This window comes from Ranitomeya imitator, chromosome 1, assembly GCF_032444005.1.
Source record: "Ranitomeya imitator isolate aRanImi1 chromosome 1, aRanImi1.pri, whole genome shotgun sequence".
Taxonomy (NCBI): Eukaryota; Metazoa; Chordata; class Amphibia; order Anura; family Dendrobatidae; genus Ranitomeya; species Ranitomeya imitator.
The window spans coordinates 437,897,798-437,916,631 of NC_091282.1; the positions used below are offsets into that span (position 1 = coordinate 437,897,798).

The window sequence follows — 18,834 nt, forward strand, 5'->3', positions numbered from 1 at the left end:
CACCACATTTTCCAAAACTGTCTGTGTATCTGGATGATTACACTGATTTTTTATGACAGATTTTAATAGTACTCCATTCAGATTTGTAGTCATGTGCTAGGCACGAAGAATAGACTAGATAGATAATACAGCGTGTAAATGCGTGGTCAGTACTGGCGTACAAGGAGGAAAGTAATTATTGCAATTCTAGACTTTCCTATATGCACATTATTCTGTTTTCCAATAATCCAAGTGATTTCTAAATCACTGATGTCAGTTAGGTCACAGTGCAGTGTATCTGTCTGTCTATCTATCTATCTATCTATCTATCTATCTATCTATCTATCTATCTATTCATCTACCTATCTATCTATCTATTTATCTATCTATCTATCTATCTGAAAGGGGGATGGCTAAGAGCCAAAAAGAACAATTAGAATGTCCATATCAAAATATACAAGACTTTAATAAATATAAATATACATAACAGGTATGGATTGACAGGGATTAAAATGCGACATGTATACGCATCTAAAACATGCAGGGGGCATGTGAGACCATATGGCAAGTTAATGTTGTTATGGTCATATAAACCATTGACTAGTGGTATAAGTAATTAGCAAAAGTAAGCCATTAGGGTGAAGAATATAATTTAAAAAGTGTATAGTCACTCATTACCTGAATACACCCCCTGAAGAAGGAGCTATCTCCGAAACGTGTGTTGGGGCGGGCGGGTGTACCATTGGACCTCTGTGGGTGTATTCAGGTAATGAGTGACTATACTCTTTTTAAATGATATTGTTAAAGGGAACCTGTCACCCCCAAAATCGAAGGTGAGCTAAGCCCACCAGCATCAGGGGCTTATCTACAGGAATGCTGTAGAAAAGCCCCCGATGTATCCTGAAAGATGATAAAAAGAGGTTAGATTATACTCACCCAGGGGCGGTCCCAGTACAATGGGCGGTCCGATCCGGGGCCTCCCATCTTCTTACGATGACGTCCTCTTCTTGTCTTCATGCTGCGGCTCCGACGCAGGCATACTTTGTCTGCCCTGTTGAGGGCAGAGCAAAGTACTACAGTGCGCTGGCGCCGGGAAAGGTCAGAGAGGGCCGGTGCGCTGCAGTACTTTGCTCTGCCCTCAACAGGGCAGACAAAGTACGCCTGCGCCAGAGCCGCAGCGTGAAGACAAGAAGAGGACGTCATCTGATGAAGATAGGAGGCGCCGGACCGGACCGCAACACCCATTGGACCCGGACCGCAACGGGACCGCCCCTGGGTGAGTATAATATAAACTCTTTTTCTCATCTTTTAGGATACATCAGGGGCTTATCTACAGCTGTAGATAAGCCCCTGATGCTGGTGGGCTTAGCTCACCTTCGATTTTGGGGGTGACAGGTTCCCCTTAAACTGCTTTGTAACCTCTTCACCCCAATGGCTTACTATAGCTAATTACTTATACCACTAGTAAATGGTTTATATGACCATAGCAACATTAAATTGCCATATGGTCTCACATGCCCCCTGCATGTTTTAGATGTGTATGCATGTCGCATTTTTACCCCTGTCAATCCATACCTGTTATGTATATTTATATTCATTAAGTTTTGTATTTTTTATATGGACTTTCTAATTGTCCTTTTTGGCTTTTTGCCTCCCCCCTTTCTCTTGAGCTTACTGATAATTAGTTTCTACTTTGTCCAGTTTATATGTTAAAGGTTGTGTATCTGTATATAGTACTGCATTGCCTTTATGACATTATATCTATGACTCACTCTATCCCTAACATATAATGCCTGTCACTTATATCTTATGGTACTATTTATCTATCTGTATGTCTGTCTATCTATTGTAACGAAGCTCGGGGAGGCAGCCATGGGCGAGAGTCTCGATTTCCACACCCCTGCCCACTACAGAAAAACGGGTGTGTGCTGCAATGTTTCAGTGAAAAACACCTCCCAATTCTCGTCGGCCACGCAGAGCGCGGTATTGGCTCTGTGAGACCCCATGACAAGGAGACCAGACCAGTCCAATACAGCAAAGTCATTTTTACTAGCACTCAGGCTTGCGCCTAGAGAGTAAAAGGAAATAATGTTGTCACGTTCCTTTACACAAAACAGTGGTACATTTCCAATAGATATGAGCAGCGTCACTGTTGCTGAAATAGGGAACATAGGTGTCACGACTCTGTTGTTAGGTGTCCAGGGACCAGGGAATCCTTCCCTGTCTCTAACGCTAGGGGTGCCCTAGCTCACCATGTTCCCTGGATTAGTTCTGATGGTGAAGACGCCGAGGCCACGTACCTTGCCTTAGCTCTTGAATCTGCCCTCAGTCTGTACCCTTCCCCCACCTAGGGAATAGGGGAGTAGTAGTGTACCGTAATACACCAACTAGACTAACAAGGTAATACGAACAGGGATAACGAAAAATATCAAACATACAAATATACTCACACAGACAAAAGAGGAATGCATCGGGGAGTGGAGGATGGAGTTAAACCAAAGTAGGAGAAGAAAGGAGAACGGTCACACACTCAATACCTAGCAACAGTCACAGATAAATCCACTAAACACCTTCTCCAATAACAACCAACAACAACATACAGCCATGCAGCATAAGCTTGCTCTGACAATGAGTGCTAGCCAGGACCCAGTTTATATAGGAAATGGGAGTGGCTAACAGTGCACAGTTGAGAGCTTAAACGCAGGAAAGCCTCCTGCTAAAAGAAACTTGCACCATTTAATATGAAGATGAAGTGCTTCTAATCAGTGCAGGAGTAGGAGAAATCAGACGCTGCAGTATTCTGGCTCCTCTGTCGCAGTAAACCCGTGACAATAAGGGTACGTGCACACGTTGAGTAAATGCATGCAGAAATATCTGCCATTCTTGGTAGGAAATTGCAGCTGTAAAAATGTGCGGTTTTGACCGATTTGAGTGCTGTCAATGGTGAAAAATGCTGGCAAAAATGCACTGAGAATTGACATGCTGCAACGTGTGCACAAGCCCTTATAGTACTGCAGGTTAAGTCGGGAACCTTCATTCTTTTCCTGGTTAGCGCCACTTTAAGCTGTGCTTGTTGCTTTGACCACTGTTCTCCAGCCCACTTCTTGGCAACTGATTAACGATGCGCCACTTGCTATCACCTTGCTCAGTGTGCCCCCAGCCTTGCTGACTCTGTTTTCCTGACCTGGTTCACATTTGTATGTTCCTCATAGTCTCTTACCTGGCTCACACTTGTATGTTCCTCAGGGTCTCTTAGGGATCTCCCAAAAGCTCCTGGCTGAATATTTCCCAGACTGGTCTGTTTACAGAAGACCACTGCCACTGTTTGGTTCTTGTCTTGGTGTTTCTTGAGCTTTCTGCTTTCTTCGCCTACATACACACCTGGTGAAGATCACCTTTCTGATGGTGTCCTAACTTTTTTCTTTCTTTTTCCTGACTATAGAAATTTAAACTAACATCCCAATTGCTCCTCCCCAACTCTGGGCTGGCCCTACAGTTAGCCCTTATCACACCTGAATAGGAGGAACTGCAGCCTAACAGGAGGATCACAATAAAACACAGTACATTTTCACACATATAAAACATCAGGAACTGTCAGAGAGGTGGAAAGCCATCTTCTCCACCCTCACACTATCAGTCTGTCTGTCCATATTTTTTTCTACCTCTCTTTCCTTATGGTAAACTACAAATTTTTGGTACATTTTGCAGCATTTTTATTCTGCAGGTGGAAATCTGACAGACATCCGTTACAACACGGTTGGCCGCACCTCTGCTACTACTGTTGGCCCTAAACTGACCCAGTCAAGGACCATGAGCTCAAGTAATCCAGATATTGCTGGGATGCAGAGTTCAGATGATGAAGTAAAAAATATCATGTCCTCTAAGGTGAGACTGGCATGTTGTGAAATCATCATTTTGCCAGCTTATTAGTATGATTTCCCTAGAGTAAAATTCTTATATAGAGATTATCTTGATAATGAAGCAGCTGCATTATACTGTGTATCTTCGCTCTGTTCAGCTTACTTACCATTCAGGTAGATGTAGAGAGTATAAACTGCATATAATGCGGGAGACCCCTAAAGGGGTTTTATCAAGTTGTATCTGCAGGAGCACACCACTCCTAACCCCCAGCTTACTGTACTACTATGCCGAAGATTAGAAGTTCAGAACAGCAACATGGTCACACTGCTGATCTGAAGTGTTCTCTCAGCACAGGGGCTCGGAGGCTGTCAGGATCCAATGAAATGGCCATCTACAGAGTGGTTTGAGCAGGTTCGAAAGCATCAAACCTGCTCGTGCCGCACCATCCTTATCTAGGTGACCTACCAGTCTGGGACTAAATGGTGGCTGATAGCCTAGGCAACAAGCTGCACACTATACTGATTCTGACAGCTGACACCCAGCACTCGGTGCAGGAGCGGTGCCCGCACCGCTCCTGGCTCTTTAACTCCCTAAATACTACGATCAAAATAAATCAACTGCAGTATTTAGCAGACAAGAAGAGTGAGGGAGCCCGATATGCTGTCCGATCGGTGCCCCCGCGATGTCATCGCAAGGGGCTGATCCTTGCCATTGTGACCCAATGCCGTCATGACGACATCCGGGTCAACAGAGCTAGCAAACTTGCTACAACATGCTCAGAGCATGCTGTAGCACGTTCGTCTGTCAGTGCAGCGCCGCTGACAGTTTGTAGATCATAACAAAGCTCCTGCTTTACTGTGTTTTACAAGACCAGACTGCAGAAAGTTAAAGTCCCGTAGTGAAACAAAGTAAAAAAAAAAGGGGGGGGGGGATTGTCAAAATATTAAAAAAAACAAAACCCTAAATAATTTAAAAAAGTACAAATATATTGTACCCATAAATAAATATCTTTATGAAAAAATCTAAACAAAAAAAGTAAACATATTTGGTATCGTCACTTCCAGAACGACCCAACCTATATAACTGCCCCACTAGTTAACTCTTTAGAGAACACTGTAAAAAAAAAAAAAAAGAGACAAAAAACGATACTATATCATCATACCGCCGAACGAAAAGTGTAATAAAATGTGATCAAAAAGATGAATGTAAATAAAATTTCAGTTGAAAAATAAAAAAGTTATCTCTCCCAGAATAAAGCAATGCAAAAATTATTATTTTTTTCTATAAAGCAGTTTTTATTGTGAAAAAGTGGCAAACCATAAAAAAAACTGTGAAAATGTAGTACCACTGTTATCTTATTGACCCCAAGAATATTATTATACTACACACAGAACGACATAAAAAAAAACAATGCCTGAATTGCTGGTTCTTGTTCATTTTTGCACCAAGGTTAGTTAGCTCACCTGACAGGGTGTGGAGCATGGAGTTCCATGCACGAATGAAGCCAGAGCAGCTGCAGCATGAACATTAAAGGGAACCTGTCACCCCGTTTTTTGAGATTGAGCTATAAATACTGTTAAATAGGGCCTGCGCTGTGCGTTACTATAGTGTATGTAGTGTACCCTGATTCCCCATGTATGCTGAGAAATACATTACCAAAGTCGCCGTTTTCGCCTGTCAATCAGGCTGGTCTGGTCAGGTGGGCGTGTTCACAGCGCTCTTTTCTTCCCCAGCTTTCCGTTGGTGGCGTAGTGGTGTGCGCATGTCCAGAGTTCCGACTTCCCTGCGCCCACGTGAAGACACAGCGCGCGATCTGCGCTGTAATCCCTTGCATCGGTGGGGGCGGCCATCTTCCTGGGGCCGCGCGTGCGCAGATGGAGTGCTCTGCTGCACGGGGCTTCAGGAAAATGGCCGCGGGATGCCGCGCGTGCGCATTAGAGATCGCGGCGGCCATTTTCCCAAAGCCGAGATGCAAACTCGGCTTTGGGAAAATGGCCGCCGCGATCTCTAATGCGCACGCGCGGCATCCCGCGGCCATTTTCCTGAAGCCCCGTGCAGCAGAGCACTCCATCTGCGCACGCGCGGCCCCAGGAAGATGGCCGCCCCCACCGATGCAAGGGATTACAGCGCAGATCGCGCGCTGTGTCTTCACGTGGGCGCAGGGAAGTCGGAACTCTGGACATGCGCACACCACTACGCCACCAACGGAAAGCTGGGGAAGAAAAGAGCGCTGTGAACACGCCCACCTGACCAGACCAGCCTGATTGACAGGCGAAAACGGCGACTTTGGTAATGTATTTCTCAGCATACATGGGGAATCAGGGTACACTACATACACTATAGTAACGCACAGCGCAGGCCCTATTTAACAGTATTTATAGCTCAATCTCAAAAAACGGGGTGACAGGTTCCCTTTAAAAAGGAAGGAGGAATTCAGTGAGGAAACTTGTAAATATTTTTAAAACTTTGCCTTTATTTAAGCCATTAAGAACCCCATCTTCTACGAGGGACCTCTGAAACCTCAAGGCCAGGTTTATTAGGGTGTGCCATGTGAAAAGCCCGAACCGGTCTGGCCACATGAACATCAGATGCTGGTACTCACATCATCTCCTCAGGACCATATCCCTTTCAGTGTACAAGATACTGAAGTGACCGACGAACAAGATGAGAGTCCAAGATCTTTGCTATCTGGAACTCCAGATTACCATCGATAATGACAGGAGAAGGTGGTAGAGGCGATGGTACTGCAGATGCCACATATATCTTGAGAAGCGAACAACGAAAAACATTATGGATCCTAAAGGAAGTTGGTAAAGCAAGGCAAAATGCTATTGGATTGATGATGGCCAAGATCATATAAGGACCGATAAACCTGGGACCAGTTTCCAAGACAGAACCTTAATCTTAATGTTCCTAAAGGACAACCACACCAAGTCACCAACACACAGGTCCGGACCCACCAAGCGTCTCCGATCAGCCACACTCTTATATTTGGAACCCATCATCCTCAAATTATTAGTAACCCCTGCCGTATGTTAGGATTGGAAGATGAAAACCATTCCTCCTCCGGTAATCCAGAAGGGCGATTACCATTAAAAGAACTAAACTGAGGACGCTTGCAGGACTCCAGTCCATCCCAGGACAATCCAACACCCTGAGCGTTCAGGACTCACACTCTCACCAGGTGCTTGCAGGACTCCAGTCCATCTCAGGACTATCCAACACCCTGAGCATTCAGGTCCACAGTCTCTCTAGGTGCTTCCAGGACATCTCGATTCACAGGAGACTCCAACACCGACCACCAGGTCCATGGTCTCTCAGGTGCTTCCAGGAAGACTCCACTCACAGGAGCTTTCAACACCGGCCGTCCAGGACCTTGAACATGGACCACACAGATCCATACACTATGACCATGTGACCAGACCTCAGTCACATTATATAGTTATAACCGCTCCCCTAGATGGGAGTGTGTGTGGTTAGCCAGTCCCGCCCAGCTCACCAGCTAACCCTATAAGCCCGCCCTTTTAAGTAAACTCAACAAGCTCTTGTGGAACTATAAGGCCCAGCATAACCATATCATTTTGGGCTTACAGCACAGAGCACCTCTGCGACACATACCGGCCATTTACAATCCTGCTGGACTTTGTCTCATCACCATAATTATGCCTCCAAGCGCATCCTGAAGCACACACACAGCGCCCCCTGGCTGTAACATGGGTTACCTCACCACACAATCTATTACTGTTGAGATTGAGCCAAGGAAGTCCCAGTACCACAGGTGAGGGCAGGACATCAAGCACATAGCAGTTTAACACCTTAGTATGCATGGCCCCCACCTGAAGCCACAAGTCTCGAACAACCTGTATAAAGTGCCCCTGTCTTAGGGGAGCGGAGTAGTTGGCAATAATGGGTATGGGTCTGGACAGTGTATGTGGGATGAGGCCTTGGTTTGGACGAACCTAGCGTCGATGAAATTAATCCCCGCCCCACTGTCCAGAAAGGCAGAAATGACCACCTTAATTCCACCTATGTGTATTATAGCAGGTAGAAAATCTGTGTCCTACCCACGGAGGTGATAAGTACACCTGGGTTGCCAATCTCCCCACAACCCGGGACCTCTAGTTTTTCTGGCGGTTGTTTATATAGACGTAGGGAAGGGCATGTGCCCACAAAATGGCCCTTTTTACCACAAAGGAAACACACACACCCCTTACGCCGGACTATAGACAAATTACCAGAATGTGACGCCGCAGCCACCTGCATGGGTTCCTCAGCAGGCTCTGTACTGATCACCCTTGACCCCGAAGCTCCCGCAACCAGAGGTGACTCCCTATATCTCTAGCGAAGAAGGCGATCAACTTGGATCGCCAGAGACATGGCTGCCTCAAGGGAGTCAGGAGTCTCATACAGAGCTAAGGCATCTTTAAACCTTACTGTGAGCCCCTCACAGAACTGACTACAGAGTGCAGGGTCATTCCACCTGGTGTCCGTGGCCCACCTCCGGAACTCAGAGCAATATTCCTCTGCTAGGCGGTCTCCTTGCTGAAGTTGGCGTATTGAGGTTTCAGCTAATGAGACGCGACCGTGGTAATCATACACAAGGCCCAGTGCCTGAAAAACTCCCTCTACCATCTGGAGCAACTGTGAGTCAGACGGAAGAGAAAACATAGCAGGATGTAAGCCACCAAAATGTACTGTATTGTAAGTAGCGAGTGGAATAAAACTTAACTTTTACAATATTGGTTAAAATCCAAAAAACAACATGATACCGATCACACCTCAGTGAAAAACGGGGAGGAGGGGCTTTATGAGCCACTCCCAAGACACAAAAGGGAATTAAAAAGCTGATGACAATATGCCCGTCTAATTCTTTAGACCAAAATGCAGCATATATAATTGTTACCTCTCAAAGTGGCAGTACGCGAATGGCTTAGATACAGTAAATGATATATTCACATAACTGCAGTCTCAGCCTCTATAGTATTGTCTGGCTATAGGGCTGTTTTAACCCGCTGACCCCAGAATGATCGGTCAGATGTTTAGACACTATAGATGTCTTTACAGTACAGTAATAATAACACCTCTATAGGTCAAAAAACACATGCGTGGGGGGCGTGGCCTGTCTGCCGATGGAGTAGGTCGCACAGAGCGGGAGCTCCTCAGCCAGGAACCTTAAAGCGGCACATTTCTACCTCTCCGGTGTCCTCGTTTGCCTCCACGACATCGGTACTGGCTCCCGGTGCGTCGGTGAGTGTATGGGGAAATCCAGAGCTGGCACCCGTGACCCCTCCAGGAGAATTCCTGACTTCTTTGCGGCCACCCCGCAGCCACCGCCGGTATCCAAGATGGCGCCGTCCTCCCCCAGGCCTTCCCTCTCTTCGCAACGCTCAGGCGTCGCAGTCGGGCGCTGAGGCGTCGCATCCAGGCGGAGCAGCGTCGCATCCAGGCGGAGCAGCTTCGCATTCAGGCGGAGCAGCGTTGAATTCAGGCTGTACGGCGTCTGATTCGGCCGACGGTCCGGTGACCGCTTCTCTCCTCAAAGGTCTACTTGGAGACCTCAGAACCTCCATCCAAGAGGATATGCGCACTATGCTGGCTGAGCTGAGAGGAGAGGTGGCGGAGCTGGGTAATCGCATGGACCGTTTGGAACGCAAGATGGCAGAGCTAGTCTCTTCTCATAACGAACTCTGGGACGCCCATGAGACCCTGTAAACCCTGGCCGCTAAAACTCACTCTAAAGCCCTGGACCTGGAAGATAGGTCCAGGAGAAATAACGTCAAACTTAGAGGCATTGAGGAATCTGTCCTGGCAGGGGATTTGAAGCTATTTCTGCAGGACTTTATGGCGGCAGCCATGCCGCAGTTCGCGCCAAAGGACTTCATAATTGACCGCGTGCATAGGATCCCTAAACCCTCTGGCCTGGGGCCCTCCATCCCCAGAGATGTGCTGGCACGCATACACTTTTTCGAAATGAAGGAGGACTTTCTACAGGCCCTGAGGAGGAACCCAGCTCTTCCTGAAAGATTTGCAAGCATCTCAGTCTTTCCGGATCTCTCCCCGGGTACTTTGGCCCTGCGGAGGGCCTTTGCCCCCTATACTACCATCCTCAGAGAGAAGGGCATCCTGTACCATTGGGGGTTCCCTACCAAGCTGCTCATCCGCAAAGACGGATCAATCACCACCTGCCTAACTCCGTCCCACGCAGCTTCTGCTCTCTCCAAATGGGGTCTCCCGACTCCAGACCCCTCGATCTCCGTGAACCTTTCTAAGCCTGGAGCTGGCGGAGGTCTCAGGGCCCGCATTACACCGGACTGGGAGGTGGCCTGAGCCCACTGCAACTATGGTTCCTGGCTATTTTCCCGCACGGATACACTTGGTTTTTCCTTTTTCTTTTTTTTAAGCTGCGTTGGTTTCTCTTTTGAGAGTTCCCGCAGCATTTGTTTGCCCCATAGGTGAACTGTTTTTCTGATTCTCACCTTCTGGACTCAGGGTATCCCTGAATGGACCTCGGTCCACTGGTTTATTTGTCGTATGTCTTGTTTGTTTCCCTATTTCTCTCCTCCCTGTTCCCGGTCTGCCCTTACTTATGTCCTAGTCTATTGGCCACATGTTTTCTATGCCTTTGCACAGGCTATCGGTGTCTGAGGATTGTAAAACTGTTTTTATGCCTTTTCAATGAGTATCTCACTGTATTCAATTAACGTTAATGGCCTCAACTCACCGGGCAAGAGGTCTGTGGTATGGCGTCAGTTGGGCAAATCCCGCCATGATATTTTATGTCTTCAGGAAACTCACTTGCTGGAATGTGATAATCCCAGAATGCAATGAGGTTTATACCCGCATCAGTTTTTCGCCAATGGCCCGTCAAAAAAGGCGGGAGTAGCCATTTTTTTCAGCAGGTCCAACTCCTTTCAGCTGGTTCGCTCTATAGCGGACCCGCTGGGTAGATTCATTGTGGTTCTATGCCTTATTAATAATGCCCCCTATACTATTGCCTCGATCTACGCTCCTAACGTAGGGCAGCTTAAGTTTCTAGAGGGCGTTTTCAAAACTCTACACGATATCCAACACGGTCACAAACTGATTGCTGGTGATTTCAATGCCCCAATGTCTAGAGTTCTTGATTGCTCTGCCTCTTCTTTTGACTAGATGCGAGATCGGGCCTCTAACTGACTCTTTCCACTTGCATGATGTCTGGCGATATCTGCATTGCGGTGAGAGAGATTACACATTTTTGTCTCCCAGACACGGTTCCTATAGCAGGATTGATTTTGTGCTGGTGAATGACGTGGCTCTTCCTCACTGCATCTCATCGGATATAGGCAGTATCACCTGGTCGGACCATGCCCCGGTATCCCTTACCCTGAAAGACCCCTTGGCCATCAGACCTCCTGCGTACTGGCGTCTCAATGCCCATCTCCTTGCTGACTAATCCAACTCCCAATGTATAGAGGAGGCCTTGGGGGAATTTTTTGCCTCCAATGATACTCCTGACATAGGTGATGACACCCTCTGGTTCGCCCACAAGGCGGTAATTAGGGGTCATTTCATTAAGCTGGCGGCAAAGGCTAAGAGGAAGTACAATGCGGCCCTCCATTCAGCCCTAGACGAATTATCTCATCTGGAGTCTGCTCATAAACTATCTCCTACCCCAGCGCTTCTCTCTGACCTTTCTAAGGCCCGTATGCATGTTCGTAATCTACTCCTCCACAAAGCTGAGAAGGCCCTGAGGAAAACTAGAGCCAAATTTTACACAATGGGGGATCGAGCGGGTGCTGTTCTGGCCAGACGTGTTAGGAAGAGAGAGGCTCAATCCAAGATCCCATTTTTGCTCAGGCCTGACGGCTCCCAGGTTCGCAGCCCGATTCAGATTGCTGAGGAGTTTGCATCTTATTATTCCTCTCTCTATGACCTCGGGTCTGACCCAGGGATTCCCCAGCCTTCGCGGGAGTCAATTTTGGTGTTCTTGGAGAGGGCTAATCCCCCCTCGGTCACCCAGGAGCAGCTCTCTTTCCTAAACGCTCCCATTGTCGAGTCTGAACTCTCGCAGATTGTTAGAGAGGCCAATAAGAGTTCCTCCCCGGGGCCTGATGGCTTCTCTTTTCTTAACTATGCTCAGTTCTTCTCTGTCCTCTCGCCCTATCTTTTGCGCCTTTTTAATAATTGGTTGTCGGTTGGCAGTATTAGGGCGGAGGGGTTGGAAGCTTCCATTGCGACTCTCCCCAAACAAGGGAAACCCACAACATCTCCGGGGAACTTCCGCCCGATAGCACTTTTAAACTGCGACGTTAAGATTTATGCAAAAGTCTGGGCCAATAGATTATTCTCGGTCCTTCCTAGTCTCATCCACCCCGACCAAGTTGGGTTTGTTCCTGGCAGACAGACCAGGGATGGCACCAGGCGTCTGGTAGATCTCTTGGATGTGGTGGAGAGGGGGAGCCTCCCCAGTGTATTTCTGTCGCTTGATGCCGAAAAGGCGTTCGATAGGGTGCACTGGGGTTATATTGAACTCACACTGGAGAGATTTGGGCTCACCGGGCAGATTGGCAAAGCGGTTATGGCATTATATTCCAATCCATGCGCGTCGGTTCGATCGGCGGGATTCGGGTCTCGGACCTTTCCTATTCGGAATGGTACTCGTCAGGGCTGCCCCCTCTCCCCTATCATCTTTGCTCTGGTCATGGAGCCTTTGGCTGCCATGGTCAGGCAGAGCGCGGACATTAAGGGAATTGCGGTGGGGGGATCTGAACATAAAATCGGTCTCTATGCCGACGACGTGGTCCTGACCTGCACTTCACCCTTAACCTCACTGAACGCGATCACTTCCATCCTATCTGAGTTTTCGGCGGTTTCATATTATAAGCTTAATCTGACCAAATCCACAATTTTTCCCCTTTTCCTCCCCGCCCCCCTTCAGATTCAAATTCAATCTCATTATGCGTTTATTTGGGCTCCCTTGGGCTTTACGTACCTAGGCATCAGGATAACTAAGCTAGATAACATAGTCCGTATGAATTGTGAAGAAACTCTTTCGGAGGTTAGAAAGGGCATGGAGCAATTATCAAGTGCGTCCCTCTCATGGATGGCCCGCATACAAACGGCGAAAATGCTATTCCTTCCCAAAATAATGTACCTTTTTCGGTGCCTCCCCCTTTTCATCCCCTCGAAGTTTATTTCAGCTTTTCAATCCCTTATAGACCGGTTTATTTGGAATAAGAAGCCCCATAGGGTCAAGCGTCGGATCATGTCCCTACCGTACTCTGTGGGGGGGTTGGGAGCTCCTGCGGTGCAGTCTTACTATAGGGTGGCGATCCTTGAGCCCCTTAAAATATGGTGGGAGGGGAACTCATGTTTGCCCTGGTTTCTGATTGAATCTCATTTTGCCCCCAAAAACTCGCTTAGATTGCTCTTGGAGCTTCAACTGCTTCAAGTTCCGCTTGTGGGCCCCTGTCTCCGTTCTATTAGGAATGCTTCTAAACTATGGGCGCTGCTTAGCACTTCCCATCTAATATTTATGTTTGACTATGTTTCTTTGCAGGCTCTGGAGTGTGCCATCGGCCACATTTCTCTTTCCTCCTGGACGAGGTGTGGGGTGCTCCGGGTGGCGGATCTTTTCGGCTCGGACGGCATTTTGTCGTTTGAGGACCTCTCAGGGATAGTCTCCCTTACTAAGTCTGACTTCTTTCAATACCTGCAGATCCGCAGCTTTCTCAGGTCATGTCGGCCATTCGGGACGCCCCCGCCTTTGACAGAGGATCTGGCCCATAGATTCTTCAGACCGGCCACTATTGTGCCACATGGCATCTCCATAATCTATAAAGCCCTCATTTCATTTGGTTCTTCTGACAAGCTTCCTTTCATGTATTCCTGGGAGTCCGCGCTGGGTTTTGAGGCCCCCCTGGAGGATTGGCAATTTGCTATGGTACACCCTTCCAGGTTCTCGTCTTGTCTTGGCCACTTGGAACAGGTGAAAAAAATTCAGCTCCACTGGTACCTCACCCCCGTCCACCTGCCAAAGGTTTTCTCAGCTTCCTCCCCTCTCTGCTGGAGGAAATGTGGCGCCATGGGGTCCTCCTCTCATATCTGGTGGTCGTGCCCGCAGATTCAGGTCTTCTGGCGCGAAGTGGAAGCTTTGATTGTTGATCTGACCCGTCTCCCCCTTGTGCTGAGTGGTCAGCTCGCTGTTCTAGGCATCTCCCTCATTGAGCTCCCTTCCCCCCTTCGGCCCATAGTTTCTAATATCCTAGTTGCCGCTAGACAATGTATCGCGAAGCATTGGAAGTCCTCGGATGTCCCTTCCAGAGCAGAGCTGATCTCCAGGATCGACTTACACTTCTGCTATGAGGTTATTATGGCTCAGGGTTTATCGAGGAGAGCTAAGGTCCTCTCGTGGTGGGATCCCTGGATGTCCTCGGCATATATATCCCAGTCTGCTCTCTCCCTTATTTAAATTGTATGCTTCTCTAATTCTGTTTTTTTTTTTGCTTTATCTGACACTGTATTTGTGTATTGTGTACTGATTACATTGTGGTCTTTAATATGTTATGCATTGGACCTTTCCCCTTATCCCCTTTCTTCCCCCCCCCCCGTCTTCCTCTTTCATTCTCCCTCTCCCCCCTCGCCCTGAAGTTTTCTGATGTGTTGTTTAACATGTAAAATTTTCAATAAACATTGGTTAAAAAAAAACAAAAAAAAAACACATGCGTATTTGAGCCAATAATTGATTTCAATCAGCATTAGAATAGCAGCATAAGAGGCCAAGAGATCAAAAGAAAACCCATATGAGAGTCCCATATGTAATCCTTTGGCATTCGGTTTATCAAAGCATCAATTATATTACATATCGTATATGGTGCTTTAGTAATGACTGTCTAACCCATATACAGCCTAATGACTCTTTAATATGGTTAGATCTCACCCATTCATCTTCATTCAGGAGGGGTTACCGGCCTCTATTATCAAATGGCGTCTCCCAACGCGTTTCATCCTGTCACTGACTCATCAGGGGAGTGCAAGAGTACCTGTATGGCAGCTATGGCTGAGCACTTACACTGGGGATTCCTTGTAAATCTCTGGAATATGGGATTCAGACGGAACCCACGGCAGAAGATTCCAAGTAACAAGGCAGATGGAGGCAACGTGGACATGGTCTTGCCTATGATCCAGCGATGTCTGTCTTTTTAGGCATGCTCAGCGTAGTGCGCCGGACAAATGTGATCCCAAACGTTATGTAAAATGTTCCCAACAAAAGCTTCAACTCAATTCACAAAAAAAGTCCCCACTTCGGTCTGTCATCTGTCAATGGGCTTCCAAGTCACTGGTAGCACAAAATCTCTGGAAAACTAAATTACTCCTCACACCCCAAAATAAATTTAGCTAATTCTGCACTTCCAAATCCAAATGCCCCCTTTCTTCTGAGCCTGTACTGGTCACTACAAAGTACTAGTCACTACAAGGTACCGGTCGCGTCAACAACAGTTTGCAATTTTCACTCGGCAACACCTGTGGTGTCACTGTGATCACTGCACCCCTAGATGAATTCATTGAGAGATATAGTTTGTAAATTGGTGTATCTAATGGGGGGTTCTTCTGTGCTGGCACCTCAGGGGCTCTACCAATATGACATGGCACACTAAAACCAGTCCAGCAAAATCTAAACTACAATATGGCGCTTCTTCTCTTTTGGGCTCTGCACTGTCCCTCAAAAGTAGTTTTTGACCACATATGGGGTATTGGCGTACTCAGAATAAATTGCACAAGAAATTTTGGGTTCCATTTTCTCATGTTACCCTTGTGAAAATAAAAAATTGGGACTAAAATAACATTTTTGAGGGAAAAATTAGAGTTTTTCTTTATTATCACAGCTCTTCGTTATAAACTTCTGTGGAGGACCTAGGGGGTTCAAGGTGTTCACCACACATCTAGATACATTCCCTGAGGGGTCTAATTTCCAAAATGGTGACACTTGTGGAGTTTTTCAGTATTTAGTCACATCAGAGGCTCTCCAAACGCGACATGGCATCCGCTAATTATTCCAGCAAATTTTGCATTCAAAGAGTGAGATGGCGCTCCTTCCCTTCCGAGTCCTGCCATGCGCCCAAACAGTGTTTTTACCAAATGTATGGGGTATCAGCAGGTCATATCGAAGAAATGTTACCACTATTATGAAGTACAATATGTTACGAAAAACATTCGTTGAATCGGTAAGATCCGTTGAAGCGCTCCATAAAGTAACACTGGTCAAAAAACAAATCAGGAATAGGAATCCTAGGCTCTGACATCGGATTCTGAACCACAAAATCTTGAATGTTTTGTACACTTATAGTGAGATTATCCATCAAAGAGGACAGACCTTGAATATCCATGTCTACACCTGTGTTCTGAACCACCCAGATGTAAAGGGGAAAAGAGAGACAAAACACACTGCAAAGAAAAAAAAATGGTCTCAGAACTTCTCTTATCCCTCTATTGAGATGCATTAGTATTTTGGGCCACCTGTACTGTTATGACCTGGTGGTCAGGACAATAATGGACCTGGTGGTTAAGAGCACACGGAATGACCAGATAGTTACTGATAATATAGGACGAGCTCTGGGACGTGGGAACTCTGCTGACCGCAATCCCTAATCCTATCAACCACACTAGAAATAGCCGTGGATTGCGCCTAACGCTCCCTATGCAACTCGGCACAGCCTAAGGAACTAGCTAGCCCTGAAGATAGAAAAATAAAGCCTACCTTGCCTCAGAGAAATTCCCCAAAGGAAAAGGCAGCCCCCCACATATAATGACTGTGAGTAAAGATGAAAACACAAACACAGAGATGAAATAGATTTAGAAAGTGAGGCCCGACTTACTGAACAGACTGAGGATAGGAAAGGTAGCTTTGCGGTCAGCACAAAAACCTACAAAAAGACCACGCAGAGGGCGCAAAAAGACCCTCCGCACCGACTCACGGTGTGGAGGCGCTCCCTCTGCGTCCCAGAGCTTCCAGCAAGCAAGACAACAATCAGAATAGCAAGCTGGACAGAAAAATAGCAAACCAGAGAAAAACAAGCAGTCACTTAGCTTCTGCTGGGAAGACAGGTCACAAGAACGATCCAGGAGTGAACTAGACCAATACTGAAACATTGACAGGTGGCATGGAGCAAAGATCTAAGTGGAGTTAAATAGAGCAGCAGCTAACGAATTAACCTCGTCACCTGTGGAAGGAAACTCAGAAACACAGCCACCAGAGAAAGTCCATGGACAGAACCAGCCGAAGTACCATTCATGACCACAGGAGGGAGCCCGACAACAAAATTCACAACACATAACACCATCTGTAAAAAGGTGAAGTTGAACACACATCAAAATCCACAATAAACTACCTTAAAAGGCGCAAGCTGGAGATTTTATAATGGCCCTCACAGTCCCCTGATCTGAACATCATTGCAAATCTAGATCTCAAAATAGCTGCGAGAATTTTCCAAGGAGGAATGAATGAAAATCCCTCAAACAAGAATTGAAAGACTCTTGGCTGGCTCCAAAAAGCGTTTACAAGCTGGGTGCCCAAACTTTTGCATTTGCCCATTTTCCTTTTTGTAATTTATAAAATTTTAAAAAATTACTATATATATATATATATATATACATGTATATATATATATATATATATATATATATATATATATATATATATATATATATATATATATTTATTTATTTTTTGCCTAAAATACAAAAGAAATCTGTCATCTTTAATTTTAGCCCTTTTAGGGATTGTTTCATCTTTAGCTTGCTTAACTGTTCACAATAAGAGTAATTTAGCCAGGGGTGCCCAAACTTTAACATGCCATTGTATCATGCAGTAAATTTAGTTGCATTAGATAAGTTGACTACATTTGTTGATTACGGCAGGTTTTGCCAACAATTTCATGTATATGTGTCTGTTTTAGGGGGCAGAAAGATAAGGCCTGTTGGGTTTTTACAGCACCACCGCATTACTGCTCTCTGCCTTGGACTGGAAGTGATGATGTTCTGTCCATTCAGTCGTCTCACCACTAAGGCCACTGGTGGGCTGCAGGGTAATGTAACTGATAGACTGGGCATCTTCACATCCATTTACTGTCAAGAGACTGCTGAAATGGTGACGCTGAATTGGCAGGAGATTGGAGTGATAAGTAATGCTTCTTTATTTTGTTTTATAATGACAGTTTTGAAATGGTCCTTCAAGGGATATCCAGAGATAACCTTGTGTGGATAAGTTTTTAAGCCACATTTTCTCTACAAGGTAGAAAACTGTTAAGAAATTGTAATTTACATGCAAAGTCAGTTTCAGTCCTTGTAATACATGTGCCAGAGCCAATGAGATATTCTGTATATGTGACAGATCAGCATATCTGATGATGTTCGGATTTAGTAGTTAAAAGTTTATAGCGCTGTGCTCGGCTATCCACGCAGTTCCATAGATAATGAATAAAGTGGAATTGCACATGGTTGACCTCTACTTCATTCAGAAAGGGCTCTTCAGAGAAAATCATTACATATATTTCTCGGGAGCATTTCCTAAAGTCTCCCTTAAGAAGAGTCAACATCCATTTGTTAGTTCCAGCACATTTTGCAGCGGCAGTTACCAGTCTATTGCTACAAAATATCTGTCAAAAGTGTGTATGCACAAAATGATTGATATAAAATATGTAACCTTCTGAAATTGACCATGTCTCTATCCCTGACCAGTGATGAGTAGCACCATATAGCCCCATTCTTTTCAAGGCGGCCACAGAAACATGCACCCTTTAACTATAGGATATGTATTACGTATAACGAGTAACCTGTCATGTGTCTTAGGTTTCCGTCCGTGGCTGCAATCGTATGTCATTCTTCATCGAATCTAGTAATGACCTCCAGAACACAATGGCCAGCACCAGACCATCCAATAAAAAGGTATACTAAACACTTTATACCCCAGCTAGAAAAATAAAGAGAATTACTACATTTGTCCTTCTTGACAGATGA

At 46.0% G+C, this 18,834-nt stretch overlaps 1 protein-coding gene across 3 annotated transcripts in view; it reads left to right on the forward strand.

The window, feature by feature from the left end:
- DOCK8 (dedicator of cytokinesis 8) overlaps positions 1-18,834 on the forward strand; it is a 255,214-nt gene that overhangs the window by 157,181 nt on the left and 79,199 nt on the right. For all 3 annotated transcript variants that reach the window (XM_069763842.1, XM_069763822.1, XM_069763832.1), the window contains 2 exons: positions 3,704-3,864; positions 18,667-18,762. In XM_069763842.1, the coding sequence (XP_069619943.1) occupies positions 3,704-3,864; positions 18,667-18,762 (257 nt within the window). The remainder of the gene's footprint in view (positions 1-3,703; positions 3,865-18,666; positions 18,763-18,834) is intronic.